Source organism: Microtus oregoni, unplaced genomic scaffold, assembly GCF_018167655.1.
Source record: "Microtus oregoni isolate MIOR12 unplaced genomic scaffold, Mior012 000019F_ref0000042, whole genome shotgun sequence".
In the NCBI taxonomy this organism is placed as follows: Eukaryota; Metazoa; Chordata; class Mammalia; order Rodentia; family Cricetidae; genus Microtus; species Microtus oregoni.
Window position 1 is genome coordinate 20,435,357 of NW_024543078.1, and position 19,265 is coordinate 20,454,621.

Genomic DNA, 19,265 nt, shown 5'->3' on the forward strand with positions numbered 1-19,265 from the left:
TCTTCACTATGCTCCCTTTCCTCTCCTTTGGAACAACAACGTACATCCTTTGCCATTATATATTGAAGTATATGATATGCTTTTTTATTTTGATTTTACAGGGTATCACATTTCAGAGATTGCGTAAATCCCAGAAGAGACTTTAAACTTTGAACTTTTAAACAGTGCTGATTCTGTGGTAGACGATGGGACTTTTGAAGTTGGACTATGATACAGCTACAAGCCTGTGGGGGCAGGGGGTGGAACGTGTGGTGCTTTCAATGCAAAATGGCCCTCGTAGGCCCATGTGGAGTGGCACTATTAAGTGTAACCTTGTTGCAGTAGGTGTGGCCTTGTTGTAAGAACTCTGTCACTGGCTTTGAGGTCTCAGATACGCAAACCAGGCCCAATGTCACTCTCTCTTCCTGCTACCACTCCAGCACCATGTCTGTTTGCATGCTGCCATGCTTCCTGCCATGATGATAATGAACTAAAAACCTCTGAAATTGTAAGCCCATCCCATTGAAACATTTCCTTGTAAGAGTTGCTGTGGTCATAGTGTCTCATAATATCAATAGAAACCCTAGGACAATAAGTGTTTTGCTCACATGTTTGTCTGTGTATTACATGCATGCCTGTATCCATGGAAGCCAGAAGAGTGTGTTGGATCCCCTGGAACTAGAATTACAGCAAGTTTTATGCTACCATGTTGATTCTGGGAATTGAACCTGGTTCCTCTAGAAGAGCAGACACTTCTCTTAACGGATAAGCCATCTCTATAGCTCAGATAGCTATATTTTAATGTCATTGCCTTGAAAATGTCTAAGGTACCTAATCATTCAGTATGTTACACAAGAATAATTGGCCATGCTAAATCCTTGGTGGATGTCTCCACATGATCTTCTGCAGCTGCCCGAATTAAAGGCAGCCAAGTGTGCTCTCATCAGCCAGGCCCAGGCTAATCCCAGAACTCAAGAGGCAGAGGCAAGAGAATCATGGGTTTAAGGCTAGCCTGGACTACATAAAAGATGGTGGGATTAAGCATACAGTTTAGGTTTTGGACATAGTGAGATCACAGGCGAATGTGCAAACCTTCCTTATGACTAACTTCACAGATTTGCCCTTGGGAAAAACAATTCCACAAAAGGATATACTGTATTGTTAGGCTTTTTTTAAAAAGTTTATTTTAATGCCCATCCCTCAGATAGGATCTCACATTACAGTCTGGTTTAGTTTCAAATGTACAATCTTTTGCTTTTGCCTCACAAGTTTTGGGTTTACAGGTACATGCCCATACCCCACTAGAATGCTGACTTGCTAATGCAGCTTTTCTGACTTCACATCAATCTAAGAATTTGTAAAAGTAGGCAGAGGAAAAGTAACCTTTAAAAATATCCTTTTAAGTATTCTTTTAGAATTATCATATATATAGGAATTAATTTTTATGTATATATATATACATCATATATAAAAATTAATTCACACACACATCTGCTATAATTCTCAATCTAAGGAAAATCAGGTTTGCAAGAAAATAGTTTATGGTTTTCCATTACTCTACCAGACCTCAACTTTTACCTCCAACTTCAGCAGGGGTGGTAAATGCTCAATCATGGTCTTTTTGGCAGAGACCTTATCAACAAAGAGGGCTTACACGGCATCTGGGTGTCAAGGACAGGAGAAGAAACACTCGATTCTGGTCCATCATTTATCATACTGACTCCTCTAGAGATTTTCAGTACATCTTTCTTCAAAAGCATCTAATCTCTGGCTGCTCCTGAGTTCGTCACGGGTTATCACCAAGGCTTCTTGTGCGATGTCTCCCTAACACCTTGGGTACCTTTTTAGGGAAGTGGGAATTGTGTTGAACTTTTCTGAATCTCAGTGGTTTGCACACTGTCTGTTATGGTGCCTCCCTGTCAGGTACAGCTATTTATAGTTTTAGTGATCACAATGAAATAATACTGAAACTTGAGCTACTCCACTACTAACCAGATTTCAAGGGTCCAAATAGCCTCAAGTAGTTTATAGATATCTGCCGCACAGGCAGGTGAAGAATAGTTTGTTCATCACCAAGCATTTGATTGGACTGTGTCATTTTAAAGTTCTGGTTGATTGGCCTAGATTCAAGTTGGCCTGGTCCTTTCTTTTCTAAAGGCTTTGCACATCGCTAGGCCTCTATCAGAAAAAGGCTTTATCTCTCAGTTCACCCAGGTAGATTCTGCTATTTCAGTTAACTCTCTCCAAAGCTTTAGCCAGAATACGGTGAGACTAAATACTGTTGTTAGGGCTTTACTGACAGCTAGGTTCTTAGTACATTTTCTCCAACTTCCTTTCTCCTCCAGCCCAGGCTATCAATTTTCATCTCAGTGAAAATAGGTTTTGCTGTTATTCACTGTATTGCCTCTAGCAATATAGTGCAGGACACATATGGAAAGACATCTGGGGAGTGGGGCTGGGGTTTAGTGGTACGTGCAAGGCACTGAATTCAACCCGCAGCACTATAAAACAAAAGCAAAACAATCAAAAATATTTACACTGTTTTATAGCTCCCAAAATAAAAAAAAATAAAGGAAGAGGTGAAATTACTTGCTATGTTTAACTCAGTATATCCAAAAGTTTGATAATGTCAAAGTGTAGTCAATGTAAAAGAATTAATAAGGTATATAGTGTGTTCTCTTATGCGCAGTGATTCTTTGAAAACACTGCATATTTTATACTTAACAATTTGGACTGGTCACCTTGTGTTTAGGTCACTTGTGACTAGAGGCTGTTGCGTGAACCAACGCAAGTCTATGTCTAGATTCTATTCCACAAAGACCTACAAAGGCTAGGTCTTTGGGATCGCAAGGCGGCAAGGATCCCGTTTTTCAAGATTCTATTATATTTTTTTTCTGAAACAAGGAGCAAAGGCCAGCTTAAATGAAATGGAGATGTAATACTAAGGTCAACTTGGGGTGAGACATTGAAGAATGCCACGGGGTAAAATGAAATATTTAGAAAAAAACCATAAAAACCATTGGTTAAAAAATTTAAAAAAATTCATTTGCCATAGTGAGATTTTAAGGTTATAAAAATTGTTATAGGATAGTTGGGATTATGTTTTTAGGGTATGGCTTACAATAATTCCATCAGTAGTAATAAACCGCAGTAATATTTTTGTGTACAGTATCATTGCTACGGCAACTGGAAACCAAACCAAGGCAGACACCCGCAGTGTTGTTATCAGGAGAAAACTTATTCTAAAGACTAAGGCACACATTCCATTAACAGTTAGATCCTGCAATAACACCGCTGACAATTTTACTGCCACAACGGTAAAATCCAAATAAAAGAATTTTGTCACCAGGAAAGAAAACAATAAAGCAAGCCTATGGCTGCATCTCCTGAGAATCTTCATTTTGGGGGTTTCTGACAAGAAAAGCTGGCCCATTGAAAATAATTTGTCCTTTTCTAAACCTTCTATCACAAAGAAGATTTGAGATTTGTGGGTGGTGTTTCCCACCTATTGCATTTTATGCTTAGTACAAACAAAATTTAATTTTTAAAATGTATTGACTCTTCTGTTCAGTAAAACCAAAATTTTGCAGCCAGCAACCCAAGGTCTATTATGATGCAAATTGGGACAAAGCTGATGATAAATCAAGGCCCCCATAAATAGGGGACTAGAAAAGGGCCAGCAGAAACGTGGCAGGAACCCCGGAAGCAGGAGCAGTCATCAGTGTGTACATGGTGACAGGCAGGGGACATGAAGCCTCCAGAAAAAAGTAACTGTAGCTTGCCAAAAGATCCCAGCTAATATGGCATACAGGGTGGTCATGAGGATTGAAGGGAAGCAAATATTAAGTAATTATCTTAAAGTCACAAATCCACCAAAATTATTGGTATGCATTTGTACCCACGGAGTTAACAAGAGAGGAATGGTGCTAACTTTCTGTGAGCCCTTAGATTTTCAGGTAGGGACGTGTCATACCAAGCCGTTATTTGCTCAAGTATTCTTGAAGATGTTTTGTTTCTTTCTTGTTTAAGTTTTTGATTAAATATAGTAATATACACTATTAATTATTACTTGATAACTTAATTTTGTGACCGGTACTTTATGTTTGTATAGTCCATCTTCTCAACATCCCAGAAAGGTGGGTATGCTTCCTGGTTTTATGGGCTAGGAAATCCCATCTCAGAGAGGTTAAGTAATTTTTCTTCCATGTTCACTGAAGAGCTCTTTCTGAAAACTCTTTGAGAATAGAAACTAAAACTTTGAAGCACTGGTGATAGTATTTAATATGATCAATCTTTAGTTGGTACTTAATCATAGGCTAAGCAGACCAAATAATCTTAGAATAGTCTATATTTAAAGTTCCCCAATCAATTTAGTTGCTAGACAGGTTATTTTTAAAAGTATTGTGGGGAGAAGTTGCTGCTCCTTGCAGTGGTCAGCAGACAGCCCCAAGCACTTGAGCTCACTGGTAGAGCAAAGTCAAGGTCTGCTCTTAACTTCGCTGCTTTTTCTGTAGACATCTCAACTCTTTCCACAGCTACTTGGTGGCTAGAAAGAAACCTAGGTTTACATTCAAGAAAAATACTAGGCTGGGTATAGTGGTACACATCTTTAATCCCAGCACTTGGAAAACAGAAGCAGCCAGATCTCTGTGAGTTCGAAGCCACCCTAGTCTACATAAAGAGTTCCAGGTCATGTGGGCTTCATAGAAAGACTCTGTCTCAAAATGAACAACAACAACAACAACAACAAAACAAAACACCACTGGTTTCTTGGAATTTTCTACAACCTGAGGAAGATCCTTATAAAGCCATCTCTCCTTCCTTTCTCCCTCCCTCCCTCCCTCCCTCCTTCCTTCCTTCCTTCCTTCCCTCCATCTTCTTCTCTTTCCCATTGCTCTGTAGATAGTTTCTTTACAACAAGGTGCCCCTCTGAGGAAGGGAAAGAATATTAAAAGAATCCAGAGTGACCACATTAGAATATTTGAGAATCCATGATAGAGTAGTAAGGTGAAGTACAAAAACCTGATTATTGTGTGTGTTCTTGAAGGATAATTTAGACAAACATAGTTTATGATCATTTCTAAAAATTATTCATTAAAAAGGCCTATATACATAGTACCTATAAATGAATCAGACTATTTTACTATGTGAGATCACACTGATTGTAGGAAGAAACCTAGAAAAGGCAGCTGAGAACTTTGAAGTGTATATAAAATAAGAACACATCATTTTGGTTATTGTACATTTTAGAATCAAGACAAAACAAGTTATAACTATACCATTTCCTATAAAATGTACATTTTCCGGTATTATTAGATCACTTTCTCTTCCTGAGAGCGGAAATAGAATTAGATACCGGGTTCAAGGCTCATGTCTTCCCATCTCTCCTGAACGCACACTGAGTCTTCCCTTAATCCTCATTCATACAGATGTTCTTACATCATCCATCTCTCCCTCCTTCAAAGAATTCTTCCCAGAACCCCGATAACTTCCAAGTTACTTTTAAAAATTTGCCCCCAACTTTAACGAGATTAAGATTGAGCCTGAAAACAATTAACATCTTGCCCATTTTCATGTTTGCTTTCATCTCCTTTCCAATTCGCTCATTCCTTGTTGAGTGTTTTGCTTTTTTTGACCATTCCTCCTCTGTTCCGCTGTTCTTTCTCCTCTCCCCATCCCTTCCTCTTTCCCTCCTTTCTTCCAATTTTTTCCCCTGCCCTCTCCTGTCTCCCCTCTTTTCCCTTCTCTTTCATACCCCTGGGCAACCATTCTTCCACTGAGCCACATCCCTAGCCGCCTTCTCAGTTTCTTAATTGACTTTACTGTTTAGTCCTCAAAAGTTATAATTTTAAAATTTCTTAGTTCTTTCCCTACACCAGAGGTCTGTGAAACATCTAAGACTGGAAGCAAATCCTTGTGTTTTGAGATAGGGCAAATCCTTGTGTTTTGAGATAGGGCAAATCCTTGTGTTTTGAGATAGGGCAAATCCTTGTGTTTCGAGATAGGGCATTTTCTGCCCCTTGTGAAAGTGTCTATAGCTTTCACACCCTCAAAAGTGTGTGCTTTACACCCGTGACCACAGGGATGCACACTTAAAATCACAGCCATCTCAGCAGCCTTAATGTTGAAGCAGGAAGATCATGAGTTCGAGGCTAACCTCTGGATGTATAGCCAGACACTATCTAAATAATCCAAGCACAAATCTGTTCGGGCTGGTGCACTCCTTTAATTCCAGCACTGAGAGGCTCAGCAGAGGCAGAAGGGTCAGAGTTCAAGGCTAGCCCTGGGCTACAATAGAGATCCAGGCCACCCAGAGCTGCCAGAGACTTTACTCAATAGGACTCTGGCACTCCTCTCCCTTGCCTTTAACCATCCTTTTTACATTGGCAACCACTCCCAAATCCACCCACAGCGCATACCGGAGGATAATGAGGCCGCAAACGAACACGAGAATGCAAGATTCAAAGAAATGCTGAGGACGAGAACAAGAAGAAACTACTGTAAACATTTTTGTGTCCAGCTCAGCTTAGTGAAATTTATACAGTGGACCGCCTTGAACCTGGGGCGGGGGCCTGCAAGGTCAAGGAAAAGCTGGCAACGAATCGAGTGAAATAAAGGCTGTGTGGGCTTAATCGCTGGCTGCCAGTGACGCAGGAGACGAGCATCCAGGTCCTGGGTGGGGATGGGAGAGAACAGGAGAAAAACCACAGCACTTCAGCGTCCCTGGCAGCCGCCAGAACCAGACCAAGCTCCGTGCCTACAGCAGGAGCCAGAAACCCCGCCTGGCAGCCCGGGCGCCTTTGACGGACAGCCACCTTCCGCAATCGCTTTCCAGTTCACTATAAACATTCCTTACTCCTCCTGCTGCCCTCTCTCAACCATTCAAGGGAATGGGCGGGATCGTCCTTCGTGATTTTCAATTTTTTTTTTTTTTTTTTTTTTTTTTAAGAAAAGGAGGGTAGACCCGGAGGGTTCCACCGCAGGAAAAAAACACCTCGCGGGCTAGGGGTGGAGCCCGTGTGACCGGCACGAGGATCTGCCAATGAAGCGCCTCACCCACCCTAAGGCCCGCCCCTCTGGGAGGCGGGGCCCTCTCAGCTTCAGCCAATGGCGGCGGTGCGGACAGAGGTTGAGCCGCCGTGGGTAGGGTTAGTGTGAGAGGTGCGGCGGGGGAGGTAATGATGGTGGTGGCGGCCGAGGAAGGCGGGGGAGGGGGCTCTGGGCGCTGAGCCGCGGCTGAGGCAGGGCTGGCTCGGGGGGGCGGGGGACTGGGCACGGTCGCAGGGCGCTGCGCCGGGGAGGGGGCGCTGCACCGGGAGGGGGCGGGCGTCGTCCGCCCGGGAGGCTGCAGACCCCGGCTCCCGCGAGCGCCGCGCCGGGCTTCGCTGTTCCACGCGGCTCCAGCGGGGATGGAGGACTCGGTGGCAGCGGCTGCTGCGGCGGCGACGGAGGAGCGGCTCTGAGGAGGGGACAGCGGGATTAGAGGTGTGAGGAGGGCTTGGAGTGGGCGAGCGGAGGGGCCGGGGCTCAGGGCCGGGCTGGGGGGTCTAACGGCAGCGTTTGGGTGACAGGGACCGCGGCTGGCAACGCCTGTCTCTGCGGAGAGAGGCAGGGGTCTGCAGTCGGTGCGTGAGGAGAGGAGGCTTGGGCCGGCTGCTCCTGATGGGGGAGGGAGGCACCGCACCCCGCACTGTCCGCTGGCCCGGCTGGTCATAGCTTCAAGCCCAGGCAGGAGTTTCCATTCCCCTCCTCCTGGCAGCCAAGGTGAAGGGGAAGCAAAGTGGCCTGGAACTGGGACCTTGCCCTCCCTCTGCCGAGAGATTTCCCTCCACTCCTAGTTCTCCATCCATTTCCCTCTCCTCCTGAACCAGCATTTCTCCCTGCACCCCAGTGTGTTCTAAGCACATATTCTCAGACTCGAGCCTAATAATTGTCGGCTGAAAAATAAAGTTTATTTAAAAATACTCCACTCCTCCCTCTGACTGGTGGTGGACATTGCTCAGCATCCCTGACTTTCCCGCCCTGTTCTCCCTTCTGTGATGCTAGGTAGGGAAGTCTGGGCCCAGCTGGGCTGGCGTCTCTCGGTGGTCAGTGCTGACAACCTTGTGTATTGCCTGTCCTCGGTGCGATTTGTCATTTCTTCTCGGTATCTGGCATCCTTGATGTCACTGGCTGTTGAGGCCGATGTTTTGTTTCATTGTTTGAGAAACATGCAGATAGCAGAGGTTGTTGCCGTCTTATCTAACACTTCTTATGCTGCTGTCCTCATGTTCTTTCTCTTTTTGTCTGTGTTTTGCTTCACAGTTCTCCAGAATACGCATCATATAGGTGGACTGGTGATGTCTTCCTGAGGGAACCTCCTCTCTGTCATCGGGTCATGCATAGCAACTGTTCTTGACTGGGCCATTCATCGAAAACAGGATTTACCCTGCGAAACAGGGAGAAGACTTAATGGACTCCAAGCATCATTTCAAGTTTTAGAGGTTTTTTTTTTTTTTTGTTTTGTTTTGTTTTTTGTTTTTGAAAGTACAGACATAGATGCAAAGCTCTTGGGCTTTGGACCCTCTGCTTTATTAAGGCCGCTGTGTCGCTAATCCAAGATTGTTCCAGTCTATTGACCTATCACCATGGCTTCAGTTTGGAAGAGACTGCAGCGAGTGGGAAAACATGCCTCCAAGTTCCAGTTTGTGGCCTCCTACCAGGAGCTGATGGTTGAGTGTACAAAGAAATGGTAAGATGTGCTGGGGGTAGGGATTGAAGTCGGCTTGCCCCAACACCCAGTGCCTTGAACTTTGGCTCCCTGGTAGCAGATTTACCTTTCAGCAATACACAGTGTTTAGAAGCTGGGCAGGGAGCAGATGACTCTCAACAAGTAGTGTGTGTGTATGTGTGCTGTTGCTGCTGGTACTATCCCTGTGGATTTTAATTACTCTGTTTCACAGTATCTCAGAGGACCACACCTGAGAACACACCTGAGTACCGTAGTTTGAGTCTTAGGCTCATTTATCATCAGTGTAAGAATAACTTTATTTTTGTAACTTTAAATGAAAAATGGCTATACATATGTTTTGATGTAACATAGATCTTAATATAGAAGTTTATATTCTATAGACTGGTGGTTTTATTTTGTTATTTTTTTTCATTTGTATTTAGAGGATTTTTTTCACTGGTTGAATAATGGAATGCCAGTCTACACAACCTTAAAAATTCTTTTGTGAAATGCTTAGTCAGGCAACTGTATTTTCTTCTAATTGCCTAATGGGATACATTTCTTGGCAGGATTTAAGGAAGCAATTAGTAGCAGTGGTCTATGATTTGCCTCTTTCCATTTGAGCAAAGTAAATTTAGAGCTTTCTTTTACTGCTGTGAATGATAAGGAAGAAGAATTCTTAGCGAGGGAGAAAAAGTTAATCTTAAGCAAATGGTCCTTTGAGTTTTGATTTATTATAGCTATTAAGCACTATTACCACAAAATAAGTCCATCTCATCCAGGACTGTGATCTCCCGTTGGTAATAAGCTTTCTTCCGAGCACTCCTTTCTTTGCTGAAGAAAACAGCTTGCTTCCTCCTGGAAGCCTTGGTCTGGTCTCAAGTTTGTTAGGAGCAACATTTAAAATCAGCTCAGGAAACACATGCGGTGTCTAGGTAGTTTGTGCCAGGTGCTGTTGGTCCCCTGTCCTCAGGGAGCTTACAGGGCGGAGTAAAGAATTTGCTGTGATAGGTACAATAGTGTAAATATGTTTTAGGGCTTTTCGTCTGTTTTATGCAGTTGGATAGGCTAGGGGCGTTACTTCTGTAATTCAATTCCCATGTACACACTAGTGATGGTGTCACTTTATAGAAGATTAAATCATTTAATTCTGTAAAATGATTAGAACAGTGGCAGGGACATAGAAAATGCCTATTAAATGTCAGTGTTATCTCTAGAGTTCACAGAGTAGAAAACAGTAATGCTAATAAGGGTAAGGGGTGATGTCTTGTGGCTTTCCTGAGGTGTAAGCTGAGTTTTATTATTTTTCAGTTAATTAATTAATTTATTTTTTAAATTTTTATTAGGGTAGTCTGGCCAGCCAGTAAGCCTTAGGGATCGTCTGTCTCAACCTCCCCATCACCAGGGTCACAAACAATATGCCACTGAGCCTGACTTTTTATATGGGTGCTGGGGAGCGAATTCAAGGTCTCATGCTTGTGCGCAAGTGCTTCAATAACTAAGACCTCCCCTCCCCCCGCAGGCTGAATCTCAGAGATGCATAGTAATTGCACAGCAAGCCAGAGACGAACTTTAGAAATTCTCTACGTTTAGACAACCAGGATACATGCTAGAAATTCAAGTAGTAAGGCTTGATATTATGAGACTTTAAGTGTACCAGGAGGGCTGGGTGTCTGGTTCACACCTTTCTTTATGGTGTAGGCTGAGGCAGGAGGATATGGAATTTGAGGCCAGTTTGGGGTATAAATCCCAACTCTGAGGGGGTTACAGTGTGATAGGTCATTTGAAAGCCTGTAAGGTCTCAACTCATAGAAAGCCATGCATTGATATAAACAGCTTGGGCTCTAGAGCGTCAGTGATGGAGAAACGTTTAGGTGTGTAATTGGACAGTGACCAGGACCGTGGTGTGGAATAAGGATCCTAGACGAAAGGGGGGGTGTGACTGAGGCAGCCATGTCAAGGGTGGCTGTTGCAGGAGGGTCAGGTGAAGAAAGGGGTGGGACTAGCTAGTGGCAGAGGGCGCAGAGAGAGTTGACTGGAAGAGACTTGGGGGCCACCCCACTTGTGCAACAGGGAAGAATGGTGCAAGGGAGAAGGGAAAGTTTGGTTGGCACCAGGCTTCTGCCTGCAAAGGCGAGGACCCTACTCATGAGGAAGGCGGTCCTTGGATCTGATTCTTAACTTGGTAGTATCCTGGGAACATCTACTTTGAATCTAATTTGACCACTGTAAGACCAGGCTGACTTCAAACTCACAGAGATTCCTCAGCCCCTGCCTGTTAGTTCTAGGATTATGGTGTGAGCCCCCATACTTGACTTCAATTTCATTTCTTTCTTTTTTTTAATTGTAAATCGCTTCCCCCTCTACCGTATGTTCTGATTATGGTTTCCCCTCCCTCCTTCCAGTTCCTCCCTATCCCTCCTCCCATCTGGACTCACATCCTGTCTAGTTCTCCTTAGAAAACAGCCATCTAAGGGTTAATAATAAAATATAAGCTAAAACAAAGCCGAACAAAAAATAGGCATAGGACAAAACATATATAAGGAAGAGCCCAAGAAAGGGCACAAGGAACAGATACAGATGCAGAAAGACATGCAGAGACACTCTTTCCACACATTCAGGAATCCCATAAAAACACAAAATTGGAAGCCATAACATATATGCAAAACCTGAAGAGTAAAAAAAATGATAAAAATAAATAAAAGTAAAAATAAGAACTAAACAAAAAAATAAAAGCCCTGATATCTGATATGACATTATGAGACAAGGAACCTCCGAAGATGCTGTTATTTTCTGTTGCCCATCTACTGTTGGGCTTAAAGCCTACCCTTAAGAGCAGTTTGTTTCCCCAGCAAGGCTCTTTTGGAGAAAAAAAAAAAATTTTCATTTGCAAGTGGTTATGTATTGGAGATAGCTTCTAGGTTAGGGATGGGGGCTTTGGATATTCATCCTTGCAGCTCTAGAACTCTGTTGCAGACATCTGCAGGCCCTGTGCATACTGCCTCAGTCTCTGAGTTTAACTGAACTGAGGTCCAGCTGTGTTTTGAAGGCCTTGTTTCCTTGGTGTCCTGGTTTCCATCCCCTCTGGCTTTTACACTTTGCTTCCTCTTCAGCTGAGTTGCCTGAGGCCTGAGGGGAGGGACTGGATGGAGACATCTTCAGGGTTGAATGTCCCCGTTGGTCTCATTCTCTGTGCACTATCTTGCTGTTCCTGACTGCTTTTCTGGCTGAGCAAGGCACTGACCTGAGTGTAGCAGTTCTGTTAGGAGTCATTTTATTGCTGTGCTCCTTTAGTAGACTGTAGGGTTTGGTTGTCCCCTAGGTCCCCGTCTGTTTAGTCTCAGGGTCTTGGCACCCAAGCAGTGTTAGGTGTGGGTTCCATCTCTCGGAGTGGGCCTTAAATCAGATAGTGGCTGGTTACTGCAACAAGCCCTGTGCCACCATTGCACTAGAGTATCTTGTAGGCAGGACACCCATTGGAGATCAAAGGCTTGTTCCTGGGTTGGTGTTTACATTTTCTTCTGTTAGCATGCAAAATACCTTCCCGTGCCAAGAATTCTGGCTGTTAGGGCGAAGACTCTAGGTAGGCGCCAGCTCCCCTTCTCCATCCAGGGAGCTGTGTAGGTGTTTGCAGCAGTCGGGCCTTGCCTTCTGTCTGTGGAGAGCAAACAATAGCCTGGGTTGTTTGAGGGTCCCACGAATCTCATCTCTTAACTGCATAGGATATTCATGTCATTGAGTTTCTTTCTGGGTTTGGTGGTATACACCTGGAATCTTAGGACTTGAAAGGTTGAGGCAGGAAGATAGGGAGTTCAGGGCAGCCTCTATTGCAGAGCCAACTGGAGGTCAGTATGGAGCTACCTGACACCCTGTTTCAAAAAACCAAAGCAACCAACCAAACAAAATCAGCTTCTTGTGGGGCATGGTGGCTTACACCTGTAATCCGGTCACCAGGGAAGCTGGAGCAGGAGGGTCACCCTAAAGTTGTGGCCATCTTGTTCTAGAGAGTGAGACCCTTGCTTTAAAAATTAACCCCTACTGAAAAACTTCCTTCCTCATAATCTGTAGTAGCATCTTTTATGTTTTACCCTTGAGCAACATTTAAGCCATCATTAACACATCTTAAGTCTCTAGTGAAAAATCCAGCTATATTAGTGAGTAGCTTGATTATGGTTCGTTGTGGTCTAGCTGTCAAATCAGTCTGTGTTTAGATATGGACTTCAGCTGGAAGCATTTGAATGCTCTGTAATTTTCAGATGTGCAGTACCATACTGTGAACTCTTTCTTGCTTTCAATTAAAACTTCAGTTTAGTGTCTGGGAGACGGCTCAGTGGCTAAGAGCACTTGCTGCTCTTGCTGCAGAGGATGCTGGCTTGGTTCCCAGCACCCACATGGAGGCTCACATCCAGCTGTAACTCCAGCTCTAGGGGATCCATCACCTTCTGACCTTCATAGGCACCAGATACACAGGTGGTGATCAGAAATGTAGGCAGGCATTCATACACATAAAGTAAAAATAAACAAATCTTTAGTAAAAATATAGTTTAAACTTAACAAGGCAATTGTGCCCATGGAATATTTGCTATATAGGAATTTTATATAAAAAATATCTATTTGCTATATAGGAATTTTATTTGTAAGTGAATCCTTAAGTAAAACTTTAAGGTCTTTTCATTAAATAAGAATTGATTGTAATCATTTTTAGTTAACATTTCTTTTGCCTTCCTTTTCTTAGAGTCCTTGTAAAAGTACAAATCAGGCCCAATTTCTAAACTTGTATCCTGTAGTCTTTTTCTTTTTCATTTCTTTCATTATTTAAATACTTGCCAGAACTCAAATTATTTTATGTGTGTACTGAATTTAAAATCTGTTTAAAGCGTATAAAAATAGACTTGAACACACAGCGAGAACATTTTTATTAGACGCATTTGCGTTTTATTTATTATTTATTCATTTTGTTTTGCAGTGCTGGGGATTAAACTCTGGGCCTTGTGCATGGTAAACAAGTGCTCTCTACCCCTCAGCTGCATCCCAGACCTGCTTCTATGATTTTGAGTATTACTTTGGAGATATGAAAGAAAAAAGTAGAGGAGGGAAATTTAGAGATGCTGATCAAATAATTACAAGTGGCATCAAGAAAACTCACAGAATCAACTAACCTGGGCTCATGGGCTCACAGAGACTGAGGGAGCCAGCATGGGACTGAGTTCAACACTCTGTGTGTGTTACAGTGTGTGCTTGGTCCTCTTGTGGAACTCCTAACAGTGGGAACAAGGGCTGTCTCCAACTCTTTTACAGGCTTTTGGGACCCCACTCCTCATACTGGGTCACCTTGCTCACCCTAATAGGTGAGGAGTTGCTTAGTTTAACTGCAACTTGATATGCCATGTTTTGTGGATACTCATGGAAGACTTGCCGTTTCCTAAACAGAAACAGAGGAAGGAGGAGGGGTGACTTGAGGGATGGGGCGGTAGAGGGACTGGGAGAGAAGAAGATAGGGGAAACTTCAGTCAGGATGTAAAATAAATAAGTAAATAAATTTAAAAAGCACAAGTGACAGGAAGGATGAGTTATATAGATGTGGAGAGGACAAGAAGAAAGGTGTGGAAATTAAAGGAAGAATAAACGTTCCTTTAGGACTGCTTTGTGGGGTGGAGATCTGTGCACATAGGTGCCATTGCCGCTTAGAAATTTGCTACTTGAAAAATTTCCCGAGACCCAGGCTTTTGTAGTACCCAGGAACTAGACCTACCAAGTTACAGTGCACCTTTTAACAAAATCCATGGTATATACTGACAACTTAAGGAGCAGAAATTTCAGGTCAGTATTTTCAGGACCATTCTTGACTCTAAGGTAAATAAAGTACACGAAAAAGAAACTGTATCCTGCAAGTATTTGTAAGTCACTAGAATGAAGGTGGTAGGTAGGATGTGCTGATGGAAGAGGGTAAAGGGCCCCTAGGGTGTGCTTTCCAGAGGAGGATGTGGTGTTTCTGTGATAGGGGTAGAGGAGCATGTGCTGTGTTCCCTGGTCCTGCCTTGGGCTATGTGCCTGATAAACAGGATGAGTGTGAAGAGTCCATCTGTCCACAAGCAGATGCAGGCCCTTACCCTTGGCCAGAGACTGGATTCTGGAGAGCAAAGTTCTGGGAGTTCTCTTCTCTCAAGTTTCTTTCTCTTTAGTGGCCTCTGCTCTGAATTGAGAGCAGCTGGGTTCAACAGGATCCAGTACCTGACTCTGAGAGTGTAGTGGTGCTCGGACTTGGGTCAGGAACTAGAACCAGAGTGACTTCTGTGTATCAGAGAACAGTATCCCTGAGGTACTCCTTGGCACAGCTTGACTGCCACATAAACACGCAACAGTGAATTCGGAGATGGTGGGGGGTTTGCCCTCTTATCGTGGCTCCAGGCCATTCAGTTGTCAGTCTTGTTTTAGGTGATCAACCTCTTGACAAGGCTGGCCATTGGAAATGAGTTTGAAAGAAGTGACTTGGCTGTCATTTTCCTCTTACTTCCTGGTGTGATCTGTTGACCTAGGGCTAGCGTTACAGATGTGTCCCCACACCTGCCCCAGAGCTAGAGTTACAGATGTGTCCCCACACACACCTGCCCCAGTGCTAGCGTTACAGATGTGCCCCCAAACCTCACTTTTTTATGAGAGTTTTAAGGATCGAAACTCAGGTCAACACAGTAGGCATGTTACTGAGCCATCTCTCCGTCATCTAAAATGTGTGTTTCTTTGTGGTGTGTGTGTGTTTGTGTATGGGTATGTAAAGGCCTGAGGTCAACCTCGATTATGATTATTGTTCAGGTGTTATCCACTGTGTTTTTGTTGCTGGTTTTGAGACAGGTCTCTCACTTTGCCTGGAAGTTGTGGATTTTGCTAGACCGGCTGGCCAGTGAGCCCTAGGGACCCAACTGTGCCTGCCTCCCCAGAGCTGGGATTACAATTGTACCTTCCACATTGGGTTTTTTTTTTTTTTTTTTTTTTTTTTGGTTTTTCGAGACAGGGTTTCGCTGTGGCTTTGGAGCCTGTCCTGGAACTAGCTCTGTAGACCAGGCTGGTCTCGAACTCACAGAAATCCGCCTGCCTCTGCCTCCCGAGTGCTGGGATTAAAGGCGTGCGCCACCACCGCCCGGCTACATTGGGTTTTTTTATGTGGGGTTTGAGGTCTGAACTCAGGTCCACATGCTTGATGACAGTCACTTTACCAACTGACTTGTCTCTCTGCCCTGTAATATCCATTTTAAGTATGTAATAAGATTACACGATTCAAAAGTGAAGAAGTATGAAAAGATATTATGTATTTCCTTGAAAGCAACTCTCATTGCTCCATTGCTTCACACACATTTACAATTCTTCTTACTAGGACTTGGAAAATAAAAACTAGTTCTTCTCACTGTTTAGGTTTGATGCTGCTCTGATAACAGTTTAGTTTTCTCATTGGCATAGAAGGCTAAACACATTTTAAGTATTACCTTTAATTTATAAAACCCAAATTATATCAAGGAGTCTCCATTTCAGGCCATCTTCTTTGGTGACTTAAGCGTTTCTGTATTGTCTAATAGAAGATGCAGTTTTACACGAGCCTTGATGTAAAGAACTTTTGAGCTAAGTTTCGAAAAGAAGAACAAACTAATTGGAGACGCGGTATAGTTTGGAGCATCGGGAAAGGTGTGTCTGGACAACTGTGAACTGTGATAAAGGGATAGGGATGAGAGCCTTGTTGAGGCTTTGGGGTTTTAAGTGTGGTGAGAAGCCATTGGAAGGATTTGAGCAGGGAGATTTAATCTGCTTTACATTTCCAAAATACTGTCTTGAATGCTTTGCAGAATACACTCTGCCATCAGTAAAATTAGAAGCTGGAATGCCAGCTTGAAGCCACAATAGGCCGTCTGGTATAATGTGGTGAGAAATGGCTCAAGGGCGCATGCTCTCCTCTTCCCCACCTCTCTCCCACATTGCTCCTCATCTTTCTCCCTTACCCCTCTTGCGTGCACTCGTGTGTGTGTGTGTGTGTGTGTGTGTGTGTGGTCTGTTTATGTTCTAGGATGGCCACAAACCTGTTATCTTCCTGCCTCTTTGGCATTTCTTGCCTCTCCCTTTTTTCTAATTTTTTTAATTGTTTGAACATTTCACATGATTTTGATCAAATCATCCATTCTCTCCTCTTCCAATTCCTCCCCTACCTACTACTTTTCTCTCCCAACTCCATATATTCTTTTTTTATATGTTCTTACTGAGTACATGTAGTGTTGCCTCTGTATGCACGGATGTAGGACCAGCTATTGGAGCTTCTCAGGGGCTGAATTCCCGAAGAAAACGCTTTCTCTCCCAGTAGCCATCAGTTGCCAGTCGTGCTTTAGGTATAGATAGGACTTTGTGAACTCTTCCCCTGGGATTTTGACTGGCGTGGTCTTGTGCAGGTCTTATGCAGGAAGCCACAGCTACTTTGAATTTGTGTGTATAGAAGCTCTATTATGTCCAGTGCCATCTTGTTCTATAGGTCTTCTACCTTTTCTGTGAGGATCCCTGAGCCGTGTGTGTGTGTGTGTGTGTGTGTGTGTGTGTGTGTATGTGGTGTAGATGTCCCATTTAGAGCTGAACACTCCACAATCTCTCATTCTCTGCATTTTGACTAGTTGTGAGTCTTTGTATTAATCATCATCTTCTGCAAAAAGAAGCTTTCTTTTGAGGATTGAGAAAGGCACTGATCTATGAGCATGAAAGTAATTTAGGGGTCAGTTTAATGCTACGCTAATTTAGCAGAATGTGGTGGCTAATCTTGGGAGGAGGTAAACTCAGTTAAACTATTGTCTCCATCAGATTGGCCTGTGGACATGTGGTGGGGGCCTTTTCTTGATTGCTAATTTGTTGTAGGCCTTTTTTTCTTGATTGTTAATTGATACAGGAAGGCCCAGCCCACTGTGGGCAATCACAGTCTTAGGCTGGTGGACCTGGGCTGTATAAGAAGAGTAGCCAAATGTGAGGCTGGAAGCAAGACAGTAAGCAGCATGGTTTCTGCTTTAGTTCCTATGTTCAGATTCTTGCCTGGAGTTCCTTCCCTCAATGATGGGCTATAGCCTGTAAGCCAAGTAAATTCCATCTTTGTCGAGTTACTTTTGGTCAGTGTTTCATCCCAGCAACAGAAAGCAAACCAGGACAGAGCCACAATGTTAGGCTCCTCAGGGCCTCTTACCTAGTCGTCGGCCACAGGTTTTAGTCCCAGTTAGTGGAACCAGGCTTGAGTTCTGTTTTGTGGCGTGGACTTTTGAGTGCAATCAGAAAGTGAGTGCTTTCCCCATAACATTTGAGTCATTTTTGTGCAAGTGGACCTGTCTTGCCAGGCCATTCATTATTGTAGCTTACAGTCCACAATGGGGGCAAGACTGCTGAATACTTTACATCTCAGTATGTCATGCATAGAGCCCGCCAGTGCTATGAAAGTAGCCATGCCAGTACCAGCCTGATTTCGCCATGTCTCATGACTCAGGTATGTGGTATCTTTAGCAATAGGACCTTGCCTGCAAATGTCTAGGAGGTAACCAGGAGCAATGGTAAAGGCCTGTATTCTTTTATTGATTTTGGCGGCTCAATGGAGAAATGGCTGATTGTGTAAACACATGCCCAAACCCACCACTATCATCATACTCGATTGAGGCATAACTTACTTTTTTACACACAGTGAAATACGCTTGTGTAAGTGCAGAGTGCAGTGACTTTGACAAATGATGTGCTAGTGCAGCTTGGAAAAAACATGTGGAAAATACAGGGGCTAGAACATGCTGGTGGGCTGTGACGTCAGTGGCGGGTGAGCAGCGACTATAGAGGGCTGGACACAGGAGGAAAGACTTGGTGTGAGGGAGAAACCAGGAGGTTTGTTTTGTTGTTGTTTAAAGTTTCTTGAGATGTCCAGACGAAGATCTTAATCAGTCAGTTAATTGGTGAGGGTCTCACCCATGGGAGGGAAGAGGATGGGGTTCTATGCAGGTAATACAACTGTGGGACTGTGGGAAATTTCCTATGGCTTTCATCCAGATTGAGAAGAGAGTTGAGGTCTGGGGCTTGAGACACTGTTATTTGCAGAGACTGAAACAGGTAGCAGTGGAGTAGCGGGGGATTAGGAAAGTGTGTTTTCCTAGAGCACAAACAGAAAAAAACAAATTAAGAAAGAAGTATTGGTTCACTCACGGGTGAGCAGAACAGCTTTGGGGTTGACAAGTTGGCCAGAGCTGATGGCGTTGGAAACTGACCTCAGAGGACTGTGGGGTGAAAGCTTCACAACGTTGGCCTCAGGGGAGGATGCACCCGTGTTCCCGTGAGGCTGGTGGAGAGCCTCTGCTGCAAAGCAGAGACAAAGGGGAGAGTTCAATGTTTACCTTTACCTGCCAATTTCCCAGTGTGCTAATGGGGGCACTGCTGGGCTCAGGGAGGGAGGTGGGAGTCTCTCTGCTGCTGCTCTTTTCTTAGGGCAGAATTCAAAGCTACAGACAGCTGGGAAGGTTCTAGGCGGGAAATGGTGTGAAACTGTCCCAATGAGAGTGAATTGACAGGGAGGTAGGGCTGCTGGCATTAG

At 43.9% G+C, this 19,265-nt stretch overlaps 1 protein-coding gene across 9 annotated transcripts in view; it reads left to right on the forward strand.

The window, feature by feature from the left end:
• The first annotated feature begins 7,248 nt into the window (after positions 1-7,248).
• Ehbp1 (EH domain binding protein 1) overlaps positions 7,249-19,265 on the forward strand; it is a 264,215-nt gene continuing 252,198 nt past the window's right edge. For 7 of the 9 annotated variants that reach the window (XM_041668952.1, XM_041668954.1, XM_041668958.1 and 4 more), the window contains exons 1-2: positions 7,250-7,464; positions 8,284-8,710. In XM_041668952.1, the coding sequence (XP_041524886.1) occupies positions 8,607-8,710 (104 nt within the window). In that variant the 5' untranslated portion in view covers positions 7,250-7,464; positions 8,284-8,606. Of the gene's footprint in view, positions 7,465-8,283; positions 8,711-19,265 lie in introns of all 9 variants that reach the window. The other 2 variants (XM_041668953.1, XM_041668960.1) reach the window with 1 other exon arrangement.